The sequence below is a fragment of the Ambystoma mexicanum genome, chromosome 6q (assembly GCF_040938575.1).
Source record: "Ambystoma mexicanum isolate Mex_15411 chromosome 6q, UKY_AmexF1_1, whole genome shotgun sequence".
Lineage (NCBI taxonomy): Eukaryota > Metazoa > Chordata > Amphibia > Caudata > Ambystomatidae > Ambystoma > Ambystoma mexicanum.
In genome coordinates this window covers 466,049,047-466,070,127 of record NC_090937.1, presented here as the reverse complement: position 1 = coordinate 466,070,127, position 21,081 = coordinate 466,049,047, and the positions used below count along the sequence as shown (strand labels likewise).

The following is a 21,081-nucleotide window of genomic DNA, read 5'->3' as shown; positions in this document are numbered from 1 at the left end:
TGAAAACATTGCCATCATACAACGATGCACTTGTGCTCACTGACGTTGGGGTTTGTGCAAGTGAAAACATTTTAGAGGAATGAATCTGAGATTGGTTCTTCCAGTCAGCAACTCTCTGTTGAAGAAGACCCCATTAAAATTGTCTGATTCTGGTAGTGAATCCGTACTTTCTCAATAATTGGTTCCTGTTAGTTTTCCGGACCCCTTTGATTGGCATTTGCTATGTGTAACTCTGTAGGGCATAATTTAAATATCATTCCCCAAACTAGGGTGAAGAATATGTGGAACGTGCTTTCTTCATAAAAAATATTTTTCTGAATGTTGTTCAAGTGATCTGTAGCATGTGCCATCAGCTCCTATTGAAAAGAGATATTAAAATACTATTAAAGATGTATTGAGGGCCATAAACCTGTGATGCATCATATTTAGTCTATGTTGGAGATTTTCTATTGTTCTTGATAGGTTATTACACAACTGCCTAAGCCTTTTAATTATTTCAATATTTCCTGATAGTTTATCACATGGCCGCCTCAGCCAATTAATGTATCTATTTTTTTTTAGCAACAAATAACAAATGTTTTCTGGAAGTATTGTGTGGAAATCTAAGTAAAGGGATATTTGGCTCTTGTGCACATAAGATAGAGAACGTGTACTTATAGTTTCAAAAGTTTGCACACTTTTTTGTACCAAGAGCTCAAGCTCAAATCTCTTGAGTCGATCAACTGTTTGCCAGTGTAGTCAGAATATAGATGCTGTGTAGACATATAGCAAAGGCTGAGTAGAAAACCTGCACCTTACTTGAAAGAGGCTTTTACTTTGAATATTTACGATTAGTTATCAGAATGTTGTACCTTGTCAGGATCAAAGTAAAATAATACATCGGTAACAGACTGTTTGTTCTTTCTTTCAGATAAGTTACAAGGGAAGCCTTGTGGATGGCCCTGGGGCAGACCAGATGGAACAGGATAGGATCGACCATGCTGACGGCAGTATACTGAGTCCATTCCTAATCACACATTCATCACCTAGTTTCCAGAGAGAGACTCGGTCATTGAAATTCCAGAATGGAAGACGGTCTGCTGAGAGAGTCCATCTTCAGGTCAACGGCGAGAATAAATACACCCCATTCCCAAGCAGCTATCCCTTTGCACACATAAAAGGAAATCAGAAGAACTGTATGAGCCCAGATGTTGCATACGAGAAGAATGAGAGTCCCAAGCCTATGCAAAATGGGGGTGTAAAGCGCACATCGAGTGAGTCCTACCTGAACGACCCAGAGAAGATCAAAAAGGACAGGAGAGGTGAAGAGGTCAATGGAGAAGATGGTGACCTGGATGGTAAGCAGAAACAGCCAAGCATCTTTGCAGCAGAGAGAAATCTACAGGAGGAACATGCATTTTCATACATCAGAAGGTCTTCGAGACTTAACTGTGGTCGATCGGAGCCGCCTCTTGCCTACAGGCCAAGACCTCAGCCACCTCCTGCCTACAGGCCAAAAACTCATCATGAGAGTAAACACGACAACAGTGACTCCCTCTCAAAGTTCAAGGATACTACTGTGACAATGCCTAATGGTGCTAATATTTTCACATCTTCCAAGGGAAATGTGCATGATGAGCTTTTTCAAAAAACACTATCTCATTGTGACCCAGAACGAATTTCCACAGTGGCACGGAAAAACTCACCTCTCACAAATTCTATTGACCTTCAGCGTAAGTTGTCCCCTGAGAGCACACCGTTAACTGATACCTCACGGCAGAGCATTCCTTCCCACCCATGTGCTGCAGAGCTGCAACAAGTGCCAGCAGTCCCGGTCAGAAATGGGCATGAAGTTAATGGTCAGGCTGCCACAGGAAGAAGCTTTGATGGTGATGCTGTCAATGATTTGAAAGTCCATAACCATAGCAATGAAACTCTTTCAGGGCACATAGAGGGAAACTATTCTGTCTTCAAACAAAATCCAGCTTTCCGAAATGATTTTCCAACCACTCTATCGTCGGGTCGGAATAGTATTCTCCGTATGGGGCGGAAAGACTATTCCTATTGCAACCAAAGTGGTGAGAATCTATCCGAGGCAGTGGATGGTGCTGATGGAAGGCAGAATAGACCAAAGTCACAGAGCCCTAGTGTGTCGCAGGGGTCGCAGAGTCTACAACCCGGTTTACAGGATGCTTTCTCTAATGAGGGTTTGCTGATGCTTGCATCGTTGTCGGAATTGGAAAGCTTAGATGGCTTAAGAGAGTCTCCCCAGGAACTCCTTCAAAGACTGCATCTTATGGGTGGCTTAGACGTAGGACTGCAACACCGTACAGATGTTGGAACGAGAACATTGTCCAGCCCACTGCCTGAGAAGGAAACTATGCCCTGTGCCACTGCAAAGGACCTTACATCGCAAGCACATTTGAAAGCCGGATGGGGAGATTCAAATGCCGGTTCTTTTCATCAAGGGTTCTCTCCACAAATATCTGACCAAGATCTACTCAAATCCGTTATTCAGTGTCAGTCCCGTGCAGAGGAACATGCACATTTAAGATCACACACAGGAAGTCCTAGCAGACTCAAGGGCATAGCAGAGCAGCGTTTTCTAAAAAAGGGACACATTTCCCCCCTCTGCAAAAGTCAAGTATCACCATTGCAGCAGAGACCTGCATCTGAGCATCAACAGCATTTCCAAAAGCCGTCTCTGCAGGGGCAGCCCCCGATCGTAGATTCTCCATCGAGGTCCAGTGAACATCAGCGTAACCAGCAGTGGTGTCTTGATTTTTCCAGGCATGGGCAACAAATGGAATGCAATTTGGACCCACAGTTAAAGCAGCAGCACTTAAATCCACAACCAACAGAGGCTGACCCCTTCCTGCATGCACGCTTTTCACCACAGTCTCAGCATTCACAGCAGCCTTCTCCCAGTCAACGATTCACCCAATTACCAGATCAGCAGCATGTTTTCAGAGGGAGACCAGTAGAAAAGCTACCACACACCCTAGCCCATCCCCACATTAAAAGTGAACCGCTAACCTTTAGTCAAAATAAATTAGAAGAGTTCATTCAAATAGAAAAACAATACACCAAACCACAACAGCCACATTTACATACTCCAGAGGCTGGCCTCGAACAATTGACACATCAAGAGAGCAAGCTTCCCTCTTTCAGTCCACCCCCTTACCCTAATGTCAATAAGACACACAATTCCTGTTCAGACAGTGAGAAGAAGGAGCATGCTGTAATTCGTGAACTATTTGCATTCAATAAAAGACACGAAATCCAGCATATGCAGCACTATCCAAATGGTAAGGCCCCAAATCTCGACCATTCATGCTTTCAAGGAAAAGAGCAGCAGCAGCAGATGGAGCAGACGCAAGCACCCTACTACCCACTCCAACCAAAGCAGGAATATGACAGCCCAAGAACAGATCTGTCCATCCAGCGGACTACTCAGAGTTCACATACACTTTTGCCACACTTTGGAAGAACACCTCCTCCTACACCAGACCGCAGGGGGAGACATCATCCGACCTTAAATAACAAAGACTCCATTAGAAAGTACTCTGCACTGAGGTCACATCTTTTACACAAAATGGAGAAACAAAAGAAGGAGCCGTGTCCTGATTTTCCCAGACCAATCAAAATGGAGCCAAGCTCAGATTGTGCTGTCGACTGTCAAACACCTACCCAAACGCCTACCCAAACCCCAGAAAAGGAAAAAAAAGTAAGGAGAAGGATTAAGCGAGAGAATCATACTTTTGGCCCTGATAATTTGAATCCAATGAGCATCCTTGACACAATGGAAGAGCAGCTGAAACGGTTCCAGGTCAAATCTCCGTATAACAACAAGCCCCTAAGAAGCAAATCACCAAAATACGTCAAGGTTGAAACTTCCGGCTCAGTGACGGTACTAACTACACATGCCAAAGCCCCCGAATATGAAGGCTATCCCCCGGGCCTGGATCATCAAAAACTGTTTCCCAGTGAAAAAACCCCCACAAAGAGAAAATCAGGTTCATACCTCAACAATTTCTTAGAATCTCCCTCAACATTGTTTGACACGCCAATCAAAAACCTATTAGACACACCAGCTAAGACTCAATATGATTTCCCATCTTGCAGCTGCGTGGGTAAGTAGCCATTCACTACTCAAACGTCTTGGAGTATATATATATATATTGTCTGGGGGTGTAAAGATATGTGTTGGTAGCTGGAGGTCTGGTTGTTCTTTAAGGCGCTAGACCTAAATTAATCACTTTGTTCTGCTGAATAGTAAAGAGTGATGTCATATGTTCATATGCAGCGAATGTTCCTCTATGACACAAGTATGGTAAGGTGCTAATGGCGGGTCCCCAATCTCACGAGAGCCGTATGTGCATATTAAGTGAGACAAACTGACCCACTTGGACATGGGAGAAGTCTTCTAAAGAGGATTTAAGTTGATGTACTTTCTTGCCATTAATCTGTATTGCGCTTCATAATCTATTGTGGACTCTTAAGTGCTTTAAGCGCACAAAATACACAAAACCTATACAATAAAGTACTTATCTGCATCTCCAAGTGCTGATAGATATCCATAAATCTCCAAGAGTCTACGTGGGTGAGATATGCGGGACAGACATTTAGGTTTTATAGAAAGGGTAACCTCTCCAAGTGCGGTACTCTCAAGACAAATAAAGAATGAAACAGTGTTCTAATGTGTCTAATCCACATCAAAGGTGTAAGACTTTAGGTGATTGGACTTCTTGCCATCATCAATGCCTTACCAAAAGACTCTAATGGGACGGGATTAAACCTTTAGCAATGGACATAAAAATGCCTTGACAGAAAACCAAATCTCCTTCCTGTATTTGCAGCAATCATTACAACCTGCACATGCATGAGGAATGGGCTGAATTAAAAGGGCATTTGTAGCTGATTTTTCGTATTTTACCAACAATGGGAATACAATTTTCATTATCCCTAACCAGCTTAATCAGAGGTGGATCATGGGACCTGTAGTCCAAAGCATCTGGACTTAATGACTAACTATGAAGCACACAATATTCTTATATGATACCTTTTGGAATATTATTTTCATCATATCCAAAGGGGGGTTTCAACCAAAGGGAGCTCTTCAAATTATTTTGTTGAATTTCCTATTTTGCAATACAAGTACGATTTCACTCAGTAGCAAAAACGTGCAAGATATAGACATTGCAATGCCAAGGGGCATGCTAATCCCACCTGTGTCTTAACATGCCATTGATTCCTAAGCCTCGGACCTTGAAAGGTTGTGTCCTGTGATAAGGGGCTGGTGGGGTCTCAATCACGGGACTGACTAACCATCTATGAAGTATTGATAATATACGAAGATCCCATAAGAAATCTGTATTTTAAGATGCTTGTGAGGTTGTATGCTTATTCGGCTGACTGCCATCCCTAACCACCCTACCCCAAACACACCAGAGACAAACAATTTGCTGTGTTGTGTAGATAAAACTGCTATCATTTTCATTGTTTTGCAAGCCATATTATTACTTACAAGACCTACAGTGTCTTTAGCCCTCGGGCAGCAAACAATGCTTTGACAACTCTAGCACTAACATTTATTTGGAGTAGATGATGTCTCATTGGGGGGGTGGCTGACATGTTGTATAGAACCCAAGTCCTCTTTCTGTTTTATGGTTCACTGTTTTCATTTAGAGTCTTATTTGTTGTTCTGAGGCCATCCCCGAAACACTTAGTGCATCATTAGGAGTATGGTGGAAATGGTATAAGCAGGTCTTATTTTAAATACCTCCTGTTATGCAAATGCCTCCTGATTATGAGTCGGGATCTCTTGGGCATGGGATAGATAGAAAGTACTGTACGAGGTAAATACGGGTTACTCCATGCAGTACCAACAATGTGTGTCCTATCGTATGCCAATACAATCCCACTGGATCCCAGTTCTTATTTAGGTGATTCTTTTTTTTTTTTAATGGTGATTACTCCTACGTCCCGTCCCCTTTCCTCCATACTTGTGGGACATCTCTCCGTCCTGTGGGAGGGGACCAGAGCACTTTGTAAAAAGCATCCACATTTTTTTCAAAAATGTGTCCCTCCTCTCTTTCCTGCGAGGGGCCCGGCACACGGCCGTAACCCCGCCCTCCTTGGCTCCACCCCACGCATCGCCCATCTGTCCTTTTCTCCGCTCGATCAGGGCTGGACGCACTTGCATCCTCGGAAGATTTTCTGCCCTTTTTTCCTCTCTGGCTCTCGCTAGCGTTCGTTTACTAGTCTGTCTTTCAAATTCGACTTTCCAGATTGTTCATCATGTCACCGTCGCTTCGTGAGGGCGGATCCCCATCCTCTTTGTTTAGAGTGTTTGGGTCCGGAACACCGTTGGGACTCCTGTTTTTACTGTGACTCCCTTTCGGTCCGGGCACTTCAACGTCGGTTGGAGCGGTGGGAGGAGGTGTTCCGACAAACTCCTCCTTTGCATTTTCAGGCGTTCATCGACGAGAAGAAAAAACGCCCGGTAAGTCCTTTACTTTTCAGAGCACCCTGACCGAGGGATACCTTCCCGGGTTCCTCTCGGTCCGGGAGGGGCGTTGATCGCTCTGTTACCGGGGTTCGCCCTGAGGTGCCCGTAGGGCCTAATAATTCTACCGGAGTTTTCTCCGAGGGTCTCCGTAAGGGGCCTGTGAACACCGGAGTATGCTCCGAGGCCCCTCCTGTGGGGGGTGTTTGTAGACCCAGATCTACTGAGTCGTGGGGTACCGGAGTTCGCTCTGAGGCCTCTCTGTCGGCTTCCCTCAAAAACAAAACCGGGGTGCGCCCCGAGGCCTTGGCTGGGCTTGTAGTTACCGAACGGATGTTCGAGGCCCGCGCAGAAAAGGCTTTTACCGGGCCTGGATCCGAGGTCTCTCGTACAGAGGCTAAAGCTACCAACAGTTCTGAGAGGCCGGTCAAGGCTTTGTCAGTGAAAGCGCACCGTTCCCGCTCTTGTGAGGGGGCAAAGAAGCAAAGTTCTTCTTTTACCGGCAGTGCCGAGGTCCTTCCTTCGAAGGCTCAGTTGGCGGTTGGTATGTCACAAAAACATTCCAGGCCTCATAGTACCGGCTCGGCCGAGGTTCCTTATGTTAAGGCTAAGATTAAGCCCCCTGATCCATCGATGGGGACCCCTGCCTCACTTCCTCATGTGCCGCAGTTCACCTCAGATGAGGACAAAATGGCGCCTGTGCCCGCCACAACCACGGCGGCCATTTTAGGTGCTACCCCTACAACTACGCCATAGGCTTCTGGTGTAGGGCTCGGTCACATGGGTAAACCTAAGGTCCCTTGTGTGCATCCTTACTGGCCGGTTTATGATTGGAACGCCCGGATGCCTCTTCCGCACAATGTTTCGTTGCCCACGGGGGCGGCTCCTTTGATTTATGTGGATACGTCGGTGGAGGGGCCGGTGTGGCACCCTTCCCCGTTACGTCCCTGGATTTGTCCACCTCATGAGAGGCCTCCTCAGGTCCCGGAACAATCTCCTGAGGATGCCTTTTTCGGTAAATTTCAAGCGCTTATGCGCACCGACCCCATGAGGAAATATTTCAAAGGGCTTTTCAAGGAGATATGTCCACCGGCGCCTCCGGCTCCACCTGTTCCTCCGGTGGTTCCGCCGGCGCCTCCCTTTCCCGTGGTGCCCCCCCCTGCTCTCCCGCCTTTGCCTCCATTGTCCCCAGTGGACAAGGCAGTGCCTGACACGGGTCAGCAGGATCCTGACCTGTCAGATGACTCTCAAGGCGATCAGGACAACGACGACCTTCCCCGCTCTATCAGAGCCATTCATGACCGGGTACTGGACATGATGAGTTTCTTAGATGTTCCGGCGCCCGAGGCACCCGTTCCGCAGGAGGGCGTGCTTTCTGGGGCGTTCACCCTGTCTCCTTTGGAGCGTACCGGCCTGTTCCTGCAGAAGGACGTTCTGGCCGAGGTCCGAAGAGTCTGGGAAAAGCCACACTCGGGACTTTTTGTCAATAAAAAGATTGACGCGAGATACAGGAAGAGGTGGCCCTGTCGTCTTGTCCGCCTCCCTCCTCCACAGTGGTGGCTGCGGCCAACTTGCAGTCCAGGCCTGCAGCATCCTCTTCCAAGACGGCTACTCAGGTTCTGGGAAAGTAGGACAAGCTCCTCGACTCCCTTGGGAGGAAAATCTTCGCCAACTGGGCCTTGCAGCTCGGGGCCTGATGCTTGGGGTTGATACCTCAGGGCAGGCGTGGCTGCATGCCACTATATTTTCTAAGGAAGTGCAAGACAAGGTGTTGGACCTTCCATTCAATGGTAAGGAGCTTTTTCATTCTTCTACTGATGTAAAGCTCACCAAAACCAAGGATAGCACTCAGACGGCTAAATGGTTGTCTGTTCTGGTTAAAGCTCCTTTCAAATCCCAGAGACCGTTGTCGCAAAGTCGACCTTCCTCTGGGTTTAGGGGTTTCCTCGACCGCAAATCTCGCAGAGTGGATACTCCTGTGGGGAATAACCGCCTTAGACAACAGCGTACGTGGTTTTTCTCCCACTCCTCAGCCTCCTCATCAGGTTCAGGTGGCACCGCCACCGATAAGCCTGCCAAATGAGGGTTTTCCGCGCTCGCACGAGACCCCGGTGGGAGGACGCATTGCGTCTCATTGGGAGGCGTGGCAGACCATCACAGAAGACAGATGGGTCTTGTCAGTCGCTCGAGCGGGCTTCCGCTTACCTTTACCCCCTACCCCACCCCTCAACCCTCCTTTTCAGCTGTCGGGCTCACCCTCCCTCAAGACCGAGGTTCAGAAACTTCTGGACCTCAGAGCTGTGGAACCCGTTCCCCTTGGGGAGTTAGGGGAGGGCTTCTACTCCCGGCTGTTTACGGTGCCCAAACCCAACCAGGTTGGCCTGCGCCCCATCCTAGACCTTTCCCAGTTCAATCTTTTCCTACCCCAAGAGAAATTCAAGATGATCACGCCCGGCCAGATTCGCTCCTCTTTGCAGATGGGCGATTGGCTCAGCGTGGTGGATCTTTAGGATGCGTACATGCATATCCTGATTTGGAATCCACACAGGAGATACCTCCGCTTCTCTTCCAGTTTTGGGTGCTTCCTTTTGGCCTCAGCTCGGCGCTGCGTGCCTTCACGAAGATGATGTCGGTGATTGCGGCCTATCTTCGTCTCCAGGGTATCCATGTGTATACCTATTTGGACGACTGGCTCTTACGCAGTCCTTGTCCGTTGGCAGCAGCGGGCAACCTCCAGTCTTTCCTTCAGCTCCTGTTCCATCTTGGGCTGTCGGTGAACTGGCGGAAATCCTCCATGACGGTCTCACAGGACCTGATCTTCCTGGGTTTTCGATGGAACACGATCGACTGCAGAGTGTATCTGACCGGGGACAGAATGGCGGATCTGTTGGCCACGTGTCAGATGTTTGCGCAGTCCGAGAGCATGTCGGCCTGGTGGTTCTAGAGGCTTCTGGGCTTCATGGCCTCGTGTGTACTGGCTCTTCCTCTTGCTCGTCTCAAAATGAGACGGACCCAGATGGCTCTTCGGAATTCATGGCGTCAGGCAGTGGATCCGGATTCAATGCGGATAATGATTCCGGATTCCATGAGAGTGGACCTGGATTGGTGGTCATCTCTCAGCAATCTGTCTGGGGCGCAGGGTTTCAGGACCCGGTCCCCACGGTGACGATCACAACGGACTCCTCCTTCCTTGGGTGGGGTGCGATGTTAGATCTTCTTCAGGTCTCGGACCTCTGGTCGTCTCAGGACAAGCTCCTGCACATAAATCATTTGGAGCTTCTGGCGATCTTCCTAGTGCTCAGGGCGTTCAGACCGCTCATTGTCACTAAGGTGGTCCGCTTAAGAACGGACAATGTGATATCAATGTATTACATAAACAAGCAAGGGGGAACAAAGTCTCCCCCCCCTCGTGGACCTGTCCATCCAGATTTGGGAGTGGGCGTGCTTCATGGTGTCTGGCTGCTTGCAGTGCACATCCCGGGCCAGCGGAATGTCACAGCGGATGCCCTCAGCCGGCGGACAGTGGTCAGCTACGAGTGGGAGTTGAAGGCAGAGGTCCTCTCATGGATTTTCTCTCATTGGGGCACACCGGAGGTGGACCTCTTAGCTACGGCGGTAAACAAGAAGCTTCCTCAGTATGCCTCCAGAGGGGGGCTGGGAGCCTCCTCTCTGGGGGATGCTCTCGAGATTCCATGGCACAACATGAGAGCTTACACCTTCCCGCCTCTGCCTCTAGTTCATCAAACAATTTGGAAGTTGAAGAACTCTGTGAACTGTTCCCTTCTACTGATAGCCCTGTGGTGGCCGGCCAGGTTTTGGTTCTCAGAACTTCAACACCTGTCGGTGTATCCGCCGATCAGGTTACTAGTAACTCCCGATCTTCTTCACCAAGGGGAACAACAGATGTGGCCCCCCTCCCCACAATCGCTCAACTTGGCGGCATGGTGCCTGAGTTCACTTCTCTAGAGCATTTGGGTTTGTCTGCGGATAACATGCGCATTATCAAGGCAGCCAGAAAACCCTCGACCAGATCCCAATACAGGAGTAAATGGCTCAGGTTCTGTCATTGGTGTTTGGAGAAAGAAATGGACCCGAGGGTGGCAACAATTGACACGGTGCTGTCCTTCGTATCCTCCCTAGCAGAGTCAGGGGTTCATGTTCTGTCTTGCAGGACTTATCTCTCGGCGATTTCCGCTTACCTTTCTACAGACCTGGGTTCTTATTCTCTAACTAACCCAGTGGTGAAGAGGCATTTTGCTGGCTTGACACGCCTCTACCCTCCAGTTCGTAATCCGCACCCTCCATGGGACCTAAATGTTGTCCTGATGGCTCTGTGCCATAAACCCTTTGAACCAATGTCTACGGTAGACCTCAAATACTTGTCTTGGAAAGTGTCCTTTCTGGTCGCCGTTACGTCAGCGAGGAGGGTGAGTGAGCTCCAGGCATTGTCGCTGGAGCATCCTTTCTTGGTCTTTCACAAAGACAAGGTAGTCCTTTGGACAAACCTGGCTTTCCTACCGAAGGTAGTGACCGAATTCCATCTGAATCAGTCGATCTCCCTTCCAGTCTTTTTTCCGAACCCTGCCTCAGAGGCTGAAAGAGTTCTACACTGTCTTGATGTCCGAAGAGCTCTTAAGTTCTACCTGGACAGGACTTCTGAGCTTAGGATTTCTTCTCAACTTTTTGTGACCTTCGGTAACCCTCAGTGCAAGCCGGTGTCTAAGGCAACTATTTCCAGGGGGATTGCCGCCTGCATCACGGAGTCTTTCACCGTCCAAAGGCTGAAACCTCCTAAAGGTATCCATGCACACCTGGGCAAGGCAGCCGCGGTTGCTTTTCAGAAATATGTTCCCTGGGAGTCCATCGCTAGGGCAGCTACTTGGGCCTCCCCATCTGCTTTCTGTAAGCATTACTGTCTCGACATGAGCTCTAGAGCTGATGCTCAGTTTGGTCAGGCTGTGCTGAAGAACCTGTTTCAGTAAGGGATATTTCCATCCACCCGTAGTTCCTGTAAGGAGTGCTTGGGAATCTCCCACAAGTATGGAGGAAAGGGGACGGGACGTAGGAGTATTACCAGGTTACTCACCGTAGTGGCCACCTTACTCCTAGTCCATAGTCCCCTTTCCTCCATACGCCCGCCCGCCGTCCCCTCTAATAAGGTTCCTCTGTTATTGCTAATGGGTTTTTGACCCGGCGATAGAAAAGGACTGATGGGCGATGCGCGGGGCGGAGCCAAGGTGGGCGGGGTTACAGCCGCGTGCCGGGCCCCGCGCAGGAAAGAGAGGAGGGACACATTTTTGAAAAAAATGTGGATGCTTTTAACAAAGTGCTCCAGTCCCGTCCCACAGGACGGATAGATGTCCCACAAGTATGGATGAAAGGGGACTATGGACTAGGAGTAAGGTGGTCACCATGGTGAGTAACCTGGTAAATTGCAAAAACCCTGTTTTTATTGCTATCCTCATTCTCCTTCTGGGGCACTTGGGAGTAAAATCTCTTAACACGTGGGTGTTATCTAGCACACAATATTCAACAATCCCCATTTCCAATGGTATTGATTAGCTCAAGGATGGCACCTTGTTGGGAGGGTCATCTGCAGTCACCAGCTGTGGACCATCCCATATTGGAGGTTACCAAAAGTGTAGAGTGACCCAATAACTCTCTGTCCCCATAAACTATGTCCCAGTTCACATGGCTAATTTACCAAACGATTGTGTTCTGGAAGAGGCAGTTTAAGATTACTTCAGTTGGGCTGTAGTACAGCATTAAGGGAGATGTGAAATCAAAGCCCAGTGACTAGAATTCACTTGGCCACCCAAGGAAAGTGGCCTTTCTTTGAGGGTGGGTGTCCCTATCAATGCTCTAAGCCACTGCCGCAATAGTACACCAATCCCTCGCCGTTTGTCAGTCCTGCTCGAACAGCCAAGCGCATGACGAATATGGGTTTTCATGCCACATTCTGCTTTAGTTCCTCCTCATTGGTTAAACAATGAGAGAGCCTAAAGTGAGACCTTACGTTAGTCCCTCACATATTTGCATAGACATATGCGCCATGAGTCCAGAGAGGAATAATGACACAGGGCTGGATTCTAATGGTCCTTGGGCTTGTTCACGTCATCAAAAATATGAAAAGAGTAGTTCCAACTGAAAAAGGATTTGCCTATCTGCATCATTCCTGGTGAAATGTGTTTTTCTGGCCCACAAAATTACCACGGAGAGGGGAAAATGTTGATATCACTCTTGGGTGTATAAAATCCTTCCATGTGCTCCCCAGATCCACTGCTGTGCCGGATAGGTATCAGTGGCGCAATGACCAATGGGCAGATGGGGCTTTAGCCCCCCGCCCCTGAAATTGTGGGTTATGTTGACGACCTGACTGACCTACAAAGTCGTGGCAGGACTTAACAGGACAGACAATAAACGGTGCCTGCGGCTGCACAATGAACAAAGGCCTGACAATTACTAATATAAAGCGTTTCATTGTTATCACCTGCATTCGTATGCATACATTTTAGGCAATTGAAGGCAGGATGAGGTGTTGGTATTTGCAAGTCAGTGGAGTTATTGGAAGGGTAGGGGGGACCAAAGACAGTTCATTCTCACACCAGTCCTTAAGTGTGTAGTTTCAGACATGAAGGCGATTTAACCACCTGAAACATTGAAGCTGCACTAGAATAGTGTCATTAGAATGTGCAAAGACGTTAGATGCACCCAGGCAAGTACGTTTTCCCCTCCCCTACAATCTCGGAAGCTGCCCACTCTCCCAACATTTGAAGGGGTAGTCTCTTTTCCCCGGAATGTTTGCCTAGTTAGGTATTAAATAGGTTATTGTTTAGAGTGGACAGATTTGCACTGTTTCTAATTGGAGAGTAACTGCATAATGTATCAAACATCTCTCGATGTACCATACTCGACCATTTATTTCTAAATCAAACCCAAACCCACTCACTGTGCAATTTATGAATAGAGTAAAAGTCATGGAAGTGTTAAAAACAGCTCGTCTACTTTTACTGTGTGTTGGGAATTCTTGGGAAAAGTAGCCTTCACCAGTAACACGAAAGAAGCTAAAAATAACACACTTTCCCCATGCAGGCCTCTTCAGCTGGTTGGGGGAAAAGGTTTGGAGTGTAAGATTGAAATTACAGATTAAGTGCTAATGCAATTATGTTCTTTTTTTTCAACAGAGCAAATCATTGAAAAAGACGAAGGCCCCTATTACACCCACCTCGGCGTGGGACCTAGCGTGGCAGCGATTAGAGACATCATGGAAGAAAGGTAATTAACACACGTAGCCGAGGACAGACGTGCATTTAGTCTTTCTGTGCATCGGGAGCACCCCAGCTTTTCTGCAAAAGAAGTAAACCCCTGCAAATTACGCCATTTCTCGGCATTTATTTCCACTGCTCTGCCTTCCACTATGACGCATTGCACCGTCCACCTAACGAATCACACTCGTTTTAGGAGTAGTTTAAAGAGAATATGGCGGGTTGGGAGGGGTTACTAGAGTGTGAGGGCACACTGCATTGGCTCTCCGCTAAAGAAAGATGTGGCTTTCATATCTTCTGTATAGTCCATGCATCTATGAATGCACCAGCCTCCTCTGGCTTGGGCACAACGATGAAGAAACATCAACCTAACTCACTTCTTTCTTTGGACTACGGACTTTTGGGGAGCCCCCGGTTTAAGAAACCCAGATTGTGCGATGCATCCTTTTCTGTTCTTGGCCCAACGATATGGAACAAACTTACTGCTTCCATCCCTCCCTCTGGCCACAGATTTACCTGTCCTTGGAAACGAGCGGAAAAGTTAGCTTTTCATGCAATTCCTTGCTTTCTCCCCGTATCTTTTTTTTTTTTTTTTTTTTTTATTAGCTGAATTTAATCAACTTTTAAAAACAACATATTATGTACAATAAAATAGCAAAAAAAACCGAAGAAACAAAAAGAAACAGGTTCAAATACAAAAGATGACAAGCACAATAAGTACATTTCTATTTTTTTTTTTTTCCTCCTTTCTTAAAAAGAGAAATTTATAAGACAAAATGAATAGTAATTTTAACTTGGCTCATCCGGTTATATTCATTTGCTGAGTTTAAATATAAAAAAATAAGAAATAAGTTTTTAATTAACTGGGATCTCCCACTTTAAGGCATTCTAGAAGGTTCACATCATGTAGAAAACGAATAACATTGATTCTAAGTAACATATTTTTACCTTCAAGTATCATTTGCCATAATGAATCTGAAGACAAGTTAACATATTCTTTGAGAGTAGACTTAAGAAATTGAGTTCGTTTCATATGCAAAGAAGTACATTCAGTGAGTAGATGTTTAAGTGTTTCTTTTTGACCAGGATCTTCACAATGTCTACAGCTATTATCAAACAACAATTTCCGTCTCTCTAATATCTCGCGTGTTGGGCAAAGATTGAATCTCAACCTAGAAAATTCAATTCGATGTGCAACTGACGGGGACTTAAGTAAATATGGTTCCATTGAACCATGTTTTTTATGAAACAGAAAATAATTTTTGAAGTCACACAATTTTGCACAATGCTCTCGAGTTCTAATCCAATCAGCATCAAACATCATGGTTTTTGCCTTATTAGGATTTTAAATTAGAGTTTGCAATGACACATCTGCTTCTGCTAGTGCATTAATCACAATTTGGCGCCATTTTGACATGTGTAATTCTTTGCTAGTAAACATGTGGGTTGACAAGGTGCCTATCAGCATCAAAGTGTTCATAGTCATTATGCATTTACGAAACAAACTAACAATGGACCAGAGTATCCTCCTCCAAGATTTCCATTTGTTCATAAATTGTTGAAGGTGGAGTGGTGGGGGCTTGGAATACTTCCGGCAGGGCATACAAGTTCTTGAAGTGTTCAATCCAAACGCGTTCCAGTACGCCATTTATCTGTACAGGGGCCTGTGAATCATGATTTGCCAAATTTAGCAAGGACCATATAGCAGAAAGGTTTTTGGCGGTAATGGCAGATAGCATTGCTTCACCATCATGTTGCAATTGAGTGAATCTATAGCACCTCAACCAATTTTTGTATTTGCATTTAATAGTTTTTATGGTAGCAAGTCTAATGGCAGTTGGTAAGTGCGCAGCACGACGCTTTTGGAGATTCACCCAGTTCTTTTGATTTTGTATCTCATGATCAAAAGTATGTTTGTGAATATGATGCAAATGGGAATTGAGACCAGTTTTAGAGCGAAACAATGCCAGATGAGTGGTGTACGACTCCTGTGGCTTATTTATAGTTCGTTCAGCAGTAATAAGCTGACATGTGTAATTCTTTGCTAGTAAACATGTGGGTTGACAAGGTGCCTATCAGCATCAAAGTGTTCATAGTCATTATGCATTTACGAAACAAACTAACAATGGACCAGAGGTGTCGAGTGTGTAAAGAAATCAAGCCCAACTCATGTCTAATCCAAAAGATAGAAATACAATTTGGAAGTCCTAGACATCGTCTCCAATACAGACTCTCCAGTCTACTCCAGGACGATTCAGGCATTAGTTCCTGTGTTTCCGAACCATAAAGGAGAATCGGAGTGACCTTTTGACAGTAGAAAGTTACTGCTGGGATGATGGAAAACTTCCCCAGCCTTGCCTGGATGATCTTTATTTGTGCAAGCATCTGGGTCAATTTCCCAGTGATGGTATGCCAATGTGATTGAGTTCTAACATTAGAAATGGTCACACCTAAATAGGTGTATTGATTGACCACTTCAATTTCACATTTATTAAGATGCCAATAAAAAGATTTGCTCTGCTTTTGCTGTTTAGTAGCAAAAATAATAATTTTAGTTTTAGAAAGATTTACGGATAGCAAGTTTTTTTGAGTGTATAAGGCTACTCCGTCAAGTAAATGTTGAAGGCCAGAAGGAGTTTTTGAAAGAAGAACAAGATCATCCGCGTAAAGCAAGGTTGGAGTTGGTTTTAGTGCTAATTTTGGAGGATCTCCCACTGTATGTGCAAAACTTGAACCAATGTCTGAGATGAAAAAATTGAATATTGATGAGGCTAACACACATCCCTGTTTCAGGCCCCTATAGGTTTTGATTGGAGGGGTTAATGTACTTTCACAAGTCAGTCTGATCTGAATTGTTGTCCCTGTGTGTAGGGCATGAATTAAAGAAATTAAGTACGCGGGACAGCCTGCGAGATTCAATTTCTGTGAAAGGATTTCATGCGAGACAGAGTCAAAAGCAGCTCTTAGATCAATAAAAGCCAAGTAGAGCGGCTGTTGCTTCATAGAATGGTCATTTAGAATAGATGTTAGGGAAAAGAGATTGATGGAAGTTCCCAAACCCTGTATGAATCCTGTTTGACAGGGATCTCGCTTGAATTTTCGATGCGTCCATAAATTGAAGTCTCGCAGGACAAATCGTGCGAACAGCTTCCCAGGAGCATCAAGAAGGGCAATCGGCCTGTAATTCGAGGGATTAGACCGATCACCCTTCTTGAAAATTGGAACAATTATTGACTGGCACCAAGACTCAGGAATGACGCCAGTTTTCAGTATTTGATGAAATATACAGTGCAATATGGAGGTCCATTCAAGCGGGTACTGCTTGAAAGTGTAATTGGACAGGCCATCCGGACCAGGAGCTCTGGAGGAGCTAGATTTCTGAATGTAAAATAGAATATCCTCCTCCAAGATTTCCATTTGTTCATAAGTTGTTGAAGGTGGAGTGGTGGGGGCTTGGAATACTTCCGGCAGGGCATACAAGTTCTTGAAGTGTTCAATCCAAACGCGTTCCAGTACGCCATTTATCTGTACAGGGGCCTGTGAATCATGATTTGCCAAATTTAGCAAGGACCATATAGCAGAAAGGTTTTTGGCGGTAATGGCAGATAGCATTGCTTCACCATCATGTTGCAATTGAGTGAATCTATAGCACCTCAACCAATTTTTGTATTTGCATTTAATAGTTTTTATGGTAGCAAGTCTAATGGCAGTTGGTAAGTGCGCAGCACGACGCTTTTGGAGATTCACCCAGTTCTTTTGATTTTGTATCTCATGATCAAAAGTATGTTTGTGAATATGATGCAAATGGGAATTGAGACCAGTTTTAGAGCGAAACAATGCCAGATGAGTGGTGTACGACTCCTGTGGCTTATTTATAGTTCGTTCAGCAGTAATAAGCTGCTTAAATTGGTCCAATTTTTTAGGCGTCCAGCGCAATCTTGTGCGAGCATTATTAACCACAACAGAAGTGATATAAGTAGATTCTCTGAAAACGGGGGAGGCGGAAGAGAAGTTCCACCTAACAGATAGGAGATCATGATCACTAGTGTCACGTTTAATTATTTCAAAATTAGAAATTTCCGAGAAAGTGTGCTTATTGACTAATACAAAATCTATAGTTGAAGTTGAAGCACCTCTATGCCACGTGGGGTGAGATGGAATGTCACCATCACCATCACAAGCACCATTTAGCATAATAAGGCCACGATATTTCATTAGCAGTTCCCATTTCAAGTAAGCTTGTAAGGATTTGCTTTTTGAATTCGGGAGACAATTTATGTTGAAATCACCAACTACAAACAAATGGCTAATTTGTCTATCCTGTAAGATGATATCAAGTAAGTTCTCCAATTCAAAGAAAAAAATGGAATCTAGTATTGCAACCGGATTACGATAAAGATTTATTAGAGCAACAGCACCCCCTTGAAAAGTAATTCTTACCAATTGTAAAAAATGATTTGGAGCAAGCCAAGGACTGATTTGGAAGCCCAGACCACATTTCAAAGCGACCATTAGGCCTGAGGACGGGCGACCCGTAATCCCAGCTTTAGCTGGGTTCAAAATTACATCATAACCACTCCATACAGGTCTTTCCAACAACCATGTTTCTTGGAAAGCAATTATCGTATGACTCAATAAAGTAGCATCCATAGTGGTCATCAGATGGGAATAACCACGTGTGTTCCAACTGCAAATTAGATGTTCAATGTTATGCATTTGCAGTGGTGGTTACTTCTGCTGATACCAGACTTGTGAGTTGGTTTCGTGTCTTAGATTAGAGTTAGGATGACCTTGTGAGTGCACAAAAGGTTTGGAGGAAGAATACAACCTCAGTTTTTTTATTATTGGGGTGTTGAAAGAAGGGGCTATATTGGTCGAATCTTCTAAATCAATTGGGTCAAGAGCTAATAGGAAGCCCATTGCAAAGAGCTTCATCTTGGCTTGCCATAAGGAGTTACGAATAAGTGCAGATGATACCCAAATGCGAACCACTGACCAGTCTTGATCATTCAAAAATTCAACCTGTGAGATGTCCTGTGTGGAGATGCCACTTAATGAGTCTATGCCATTCAATATTGCTCATACACTAGATCTTGATAGATCATAGGAAGGAAATGGGGCATCTCGACATTTAAGAATGAAGCGATGATGTTTATTGAACGATAAAGCATGTCTAGATTTAGATGGAGGGCATGCATCATTTATACATTCATTCTTGCAATTTTTTTCAATATTGTCAGGGAGGTGACAGTTATTACGGTCCCTATGTATTGGGATCGATTGTGGGTCATGTAATTGAGAGTAGGGAGCTGAAGATCTTAGGATGGAAGGTTGATTGTGTTGATTTGCTGAAAATTTGTAGCTTAAAAGCTCTTCTATTCAGTGTCTTAATTTCAGCTCGTACATCCGCCAGTATGGTGTCAGTCTGCGACAAGGAAGATGAAGGAGTTTGTTTAGAGTATTCTAGTGATTGCAAAGTAGAAGGTTCGAAACATGTAGTTGATAGTATGAGAGGTGACTTAATTGCCGGCAAGAGCATCGGCTGACTTGATAATGATTTGAGTTTCAAGTATTCTTACATGGATTTCTTAATCTCCGCCCGTACATCTGCTAATATAATATCAGTTTGGGACTTAATGCATGCAGGAGCTGTTTTTGAAGTCATTACTACGGATTTTTCTTGTAAAATAGGTTTAGAAATAGGTCATGTATTCAATGTAGGCGAAAGATTAGGAGTCAAGTCATTAGCAGGTGCAGTTTCGGTTGAAGGAAGAAGTGAGTCCAATGGCTCACAAGATTGAGTAACGATAGCTTGAAGTAATTGATCTAAAGGTTCATGGTCATCATTACGAGGACCAAATTTCACAGTTTTGCATCTTGATGACTTTCGGGAGTTTTTACGCTTTGTTTTAGTTACTTTGCTTCTGTTGCTATGGACCATTTGAATGCGCTGTAACCGTTTGATGCATTGCTTGGTGTTTGCACCTAAATTTGATCGACTCTTAGTAGTTGAAGGTTGAAGAGTAGCATCGGCATGTGAATGGGCATTAAATATATTAAACAAAACCGGTACAGCGTCAGAAGTTGTAGGCTTGTCTACAGAAACAGAGGAAGTATGTCAGCTACCGGAAGGGGAGCCTCAGATGTAAAGGACTCTGAAGCTTCAACTGGGCAAATAATTTCCGGAAAAGACGGGAGAGCTGGAATAATGGCTTCTAACCGTCGGATGCTCACTGGTGTGTGGTCTGGGTTTATAAGAAAACAACTGGAATCTACTACAAAGGGGGAAAGGAGACATTCATCAGTTTGAGTACTTCGTGATGCAGTTCTTATATTGAGTGCAGATACAAGAGTGTGAAGCTGAATTGATTGTTGTAGTATTCTGTTATCCAGAGTTTCATATAGTTTAAGCATACAGTTAACTGAAGAATTAATAGCCGCAAGAGCAACTTCAGTTAATGCGTTGGAGGGCGGCAAAGCAGAAGCAACAGGGACAGGCAAAACTGGAAGCTGTAACGGTCTCCTCGGAGTAGGATGTAGAAAAGAAGCTGACAAGGCGATAGAATTATCGTTTTTCTGATCAAATAAGCTAGGGGAATAATATAGACTCCCGTTATGAATCTTTGAGGCTTCAAGATTTACCGGGGACATACACTCTAATTCAACATGATGCGTAGTATTTATTGTTGGATCCAATGGAGACAATACAATTTGAGCAGCAGTATCATTAGAGAGTGGATTCTGCGTAGAGGTGGGTGTATGGGTCCTAGATTCAAAAGATGGATTAGGGATAACCTCATGAGGTGGAACTATGGATGAAATATCGTGAACAACATGATCAACGTCATTTGGCTCTGCTGATAAATCAGCGGGCTTCATTACTTCAGGCACAAGTAAGACAGAATTTTTAATAATCTGAGAGTCTGTAATTGAAGTATTCAAAACCTTCAACGGAAGACAAGTTAAGTCTGTGCATGGATTACATGGAGACGCAATGGCCACAAGTGCGTTAGGTATAGTAGGCTCACCTTCAATATCGTGATTGGAGTCCTGAGATACTGCATAAAAATCACGAATGTCAGCGGAAGCCATTTTCTTGCCATAAGTGAGCGTGGAATGTCCGCTTAATTTGCGCTTAAGCGCTATCATGGGCGAGGCTTTAGGCGTTAATGGCTTTAGCTGAAATGTAGCACTTGATACAGCTAAGATGGCCGGCATCCCTGATTTAAGTGTGTACATTCAAAATCAGGCGATAAAGCTAAATTGACAGCAAGAGCCAAATATAATAAGACACCACAGCCACACGCTAACGCGCTTAACAGTGTAACA

General features: G+C 45.1%; 1 protein-coding gene across 1 annotated transcript in view; it reads left to right on the top strand.

The window, feature by feature from the left end:
* The window catches only part of TET2 (tet methylcytosine dioxygenase 2), a 263,931-nt gene that overhangs the window by 188,008 nt on the left and 54,842 nt on the right, over positions 1 to 21,081 (top strand). The window contains exons 2-3 of the mRNA XM_069630956.1: positions 911 to 4,112; positions 13,672 to 13,762. Coding sequence (XP_069487057.1) covers positions 956 to 4,112; positions 13,672 to 13,762 — 3,248 coding nt within the window. The 5' untranslated portion in view covers positions 911 to 955. The remainder of the gene's footprint in view (positions 1 to 910; positions 4,113 to 13,671; positions 13,763 to 21,081) is intronic.